Below are 4,007 nucleotides of genomic sequence, written 5' to 3'. Positions count from 1 at the left end.
TTCGCGCGGGCTGGCTCCCGGGGTCAGCGCGGAGGGCCCTGCTGACCAGCGGCCTCACAGGTGCAGCCACTTGTTCCAGTTGATCTCGTGCGGGAACACGCGGCCCAGCCGCAGCGTGCAGTCCAGGGTGGGCTCGTAGAACACCGTGGCGCTCTCGTTCAGGCCGCAGGGCGCCTCTGGCTCCTCGAACTCCGGCTTCGAGAAGAGCGAGGGAGGCGCGGGCCTTCTCAGCCAGCGCTTTTTAATGCAGCCAAGGTACTCCAGGCCCTGGAGAACCACAAACAGGTTTAAGGTGAGTGCAGGAGCAGCTGCCTATGTGGCCTCTGGGCAGGGGGATAGAGAGGGTAACTGGCATTTGTACGCCGAGGCAGTGTAGAGCCAGGCCACAAACTGGCTTCCCAGGCACCGGTGCTGGCTTTCACACTGAACTTCAAGCCCCCACTCCCACAGAGCCGGGGTGCAGGCCAGCAACCCAGGACACCACCTCTGGTCCCCAGCTCCTCCACTTCCCACAGGGCTCAGGGCCCACTAAGCGGCTGCCCTGGGGGCTCAGGAGTCCGGGCTAGAGAGAGTGCCAGCGGGAGGCCCTGCAGACATGAGCTAGGCAGCAGGGGACAGTGGGGGGCAGAAGCCCAGGGAGGTGTCAGGAGGCTCGAGGCTGAGAGAGAAATGTGGAGAACAGGCCTGGGCGACCGCAGCGCTGAAGGGCAGAGAGCCGGGCGGAGGATGGACGGCTGGTCAGCCCCACACGGGCGGAGACGGCACAGCGGGCACAGCCCCCCCCCAGGAGCCCACTCGGGGGAAGAGACGAGCTGACCCCCTTATCTGCGGCCCTCCGGGCCGCCCCTGGCAGGACCACCCAGCACATCCACCGCCGCCCCCGCGTGCGCCGAGGCCTCCCGGGGGCCTGGGAGCCTGGACGCACCTGCAGCAGCTCCTGCACGGCGATGGGCTGCAGGACGCCCTGGTAGTGCTGCAGCAGGCAGCTCTCGGGGACGCCAGGCCTGGCCATGATGTGGTACAGCACGGCCTCCATCATGCCCTTGCACACCGGCGTGTTCAAGTGGCCGTCCACGATGCGCCACGGGCGGCCGATGAAGCAGATGCTCTCGCAGTCCCTGCGGGGCGGGCAAGCGGGTGCCAGGCTCAGGCCTCTGCAATGGAGGGGCACGGCCCATGGCAGACGCCGGGCTCTCAGCGCCCCAGCCCCCCCGAGGGGAGTCACACTCCCCGGCTCTCAGCGCCCCAGCCCCCCCCAGGGGGGAGAGCCCCAGCCCCCCAGGGGGAGTCGCACTCACTTTTCCAGCATGGCTTGGGACAGGCTGCCGGTCACGGCACTCTCCAGCACACCTGACAGCAGCAGGAAAGGGCAAGAGACGCTGGGGGCAAAGCCCGGAACAAGAAGACTTGCAACCCCCACCCTCACGGCCGCCCTCCTGCGCAGGGGGGGGGGGGGCGGCCCGCAGAGGCCACGGATGAGACACAATTTGGGCTGGACCTCGGGGGGCGGGGGGGGGGGGGGGGGCGGCCCGCAGAGGCCACGGATGAGACACAATTTGGGCTGGACCTCGTGAGCCAGTGTGGGGTGAGGGGGCTGGTTCCCAGGAGTCTGAGGAGCCCCATGCAGGGGCGGGATGGGGGCACGCAAGTAAGCACCTCATCTTTCCTCCAGAAACCCCGATGCAGAGCTGCGTGGGTCAGTCCTTAGGCAGGCTGCCCAAAGCAAACACACTCGGGGGCGTGAAGAGCCTGAGCGTGCAGGCGGGCGGCGCACCCCCCACCCTCAGAAGACCCCCGACTCCTGCCCCTGCTCCTGTCAGGGCTGCCCGAGTAGGCTTTCCAGAATGACCTCGAGAGCCTGCAACCCTCTGCCCTCCACTGAGCATAAACGAGCAGGACCTTTCCCCTCCAGGCTCAGGGAAGGAAAGCGGAAGTCAAGGCTCCACTCCTGGCTAGAGCAGGTTCCCGGTTTGGGAGGACAGGGTGGGTCAGTCACCCAAGGGAGCTGCTGGGTGCGGGGAGGAAACGGTTCTGTACCTCTGGGGTCTTCCGAGCCCTCTGGAAGCTGGGTCTGACAGGCTAGGAGCTCTTGGGCTGGGGAGCTGGGTCCCCCAACAACCTCTTGGTCCAGCTGCCCAGAATCTGGCGCTCCCTGGGGAGGCTCCCCTGCATCTGTGTCTTCAGACGCTGCGGGCAGAGCAAACACCTGGGTTTCTGCCCCCTCGTCGGCTCGGGGCTCAGGGCTGGGGGCGACACGCACATCCTGGAGCGTGAGCCTCTTTGCAGGGGGGGTCTGGGCGCTGTCGGGCTCTCCACTCTGACTGGCCGGGTCAGAGACGGCCCAGCTGGCCCGCCTCTTGGTGCTCCTAGGCCCCTGAGAAGGGGGTGTCTTGTCCTCGGAGGGGCCGCCCTCACTGGAAGACCCCTCTGGGGCCCTGGCCTGGGGGTCTTCCTTTTGAGCATCTGCATTGTCCTCTTTTAGCCGCACCGAGTGAAGGAGCCAGGGCTGGGCAGAGGCCATGGTCACCAGGCGAGCTGTGTTGCCGCCCACTTCCAGCACCTGGTGCTGCCCCAGGAGGTCCTAGGAAAGCAGGGGTACATGGGTCAGTGTGGGACCGACGTGCACCGGGCTGGCACCCCCTCCCGCCCCATGAGTTGCCTGTCCCGACAGACTGGCGTGCAGGGCGGGCTCACCTGAATGTAGTCTGTGAAGGTCCTGGTGCGCTCGCCATCTGTCTTCTCAAAGGCGGAGAAGCGCCTGCCCAGCTCTGCCTTGTCCACCCCGAAGCAACCCGAGGCCGCAATGGCCCCCTGGACCTCCAAGGCAGCAGCCACGTCCTCGGGGGTGTAGCCAGACAGCTCCAGCTGGTGAGCAAAGTCTTCCAGGCTGCAGGCGTCTTGGCTGTTTATCAGCCTGGTGAACGTGTCGGGGAGGTGGGCGCCGCCCACAGTTAGCTCGTCCAGGGACGTGACTGCGGGGTGAGGCAGAGGCGGGGTCAGCCCAACAGCACCCCATCGCCCAGCAGAGCACAGGCTGTGTGCGGCAGGACATGCTGGGGCGCGGCGTCACGCGCCCCCAACAGTGGCCGGCCTCTCTGGGGCCCCTGGAATCCTGCTCCTGCAGCCTCACAGGGAACAGGGCGGCATGAGAACCCGGAGCTCTGGCGGGGGCCCCTCACTGCTCTGCCGGGAGTCCTGGTGCCCACACACCCAGCGGCCCACGCGCCGCGAGGCACAGGGACCTTCTACTCTCCTGCCATCCCTGCAGTCTGAGACCACGGCCGGGCCACGCTGCAGTCTACGGGCTGGCGGGACTCCAGCAGGGGCACCGTGGGGACACTGCCCGGCTCTCGGATGAGAAAGGGGGTGTCAGACTGAGGCAGGAGAGGGCTGGGAGGGAAGGAGCGGGGGCCGGTATTCTCAGTAAGCGCAGAGGGAAGAGACTGCTATGTCCAGGGCACGGGAAACACAGCAGTTAGTTATCTGACGTCCCCAAGGGAGCCAACGCAAGTCAGCAGGTGAGCGGCGGGCCCGCAGCAGATGAGAGGACGGGCGAGCCGAGTGCGGCCGCACAGAGGCCGCAGGGGACTCGACCACGACCACGTCCCGGCGTCCCAGAGGGGCGGGGCCGGGCAGGACGGGGAGCACTCACCGGCAGGCCCGAGCCGGGTGGGCAAGGGTGTGCGGCGCAGCCGGAACTTCACCTGGCAGGAGTTCACCACGATGCTGTCGTTGGGGTTGAGGTTGCGGATGCTGACGATGCCGGGGGCGCAGTAGCCCCTCATCAGCAGGTAGTTAGTGTGGGAGGCCTGGGGGGCTTTCACCTCAATGTTCTGGCGCTTGCCCGCCGCGGCTTCATCCAAGTCTTCCTCTTCCTCCTCTTCCTCCTCCAAGCTCCCATCCTTCCCCAAACTAGAAGAGAGACCCAGATGAGGGACGTGAGCTGCCTGCTGTGCCGGCCCCCAGGGGCACGCCGTCTCCTCCCACGGCGGCCTCGGCCCCCACCG

At 67.3% G+C, this 4,007-nt stretch overlaps 1 protein-coding gene across 1 annotated transcript in view; it reads right to left on the bottom strand.

Moving 5' to 3' along the window:
• Positions 1–6: 6 nt before the first annotated feature.
• GTF3C1 (general transcription factor IIIC, polypeptide 1, alpha 220kDa) overlaps positions 7–4,007 on the bottom strand; it is a 49,721-nt gene continuing 45,720 nt past the window's right edge. The window contains exons 30-35 of the mRNA XM_012731645.1: positions 3,653–3,912; positions 2,695–2,972; positions 2,038–2,581; positions 1,299–1,350; positions 926–1,118; positions 7–267 (exon numbers count right to left, since the gene is read on the bottom strand). Of these exons, the coding sequence (XP_012587099.1) occupies positions 55–267; positions 926–1,118; positions 1,299–1,350; positions 2,038–2,581; positions 2,695–2,972; positions 3,653–3,912 (1,540 nt within the window). The 3' untranslated portion in view covers positions 7–54. The remainder of the gene's footprint in view (positions 268–925; positions 1,119–1,298; positions 1,351–2,037; positions 2,582–2,694; positions 2,973–3,652; positions 3,913–4,007) is intronic.

Source organism: Condylura cristata, unplaced genomic scaffold (assembly GCF_000260355.1).
Source record: "Condylura cristata isolate star-nosed mole 26May11 unplaced genomic scaffold, ConCri1.0 scaffold00032, whole genome shotgun sequence".
In the NCBI taxonomy this organism is placed as follows: Eukaryota; Metazoa; Chordata; class Mammalia; order Eulipotyphla; family Talpidae; genus Condylura; species Condylura cristata.
The sequence above is the reverse complement of the archived record's forward strand: the minus strand, read 5'-3'. Positions and strand labels throughout refer to the sequence as shown.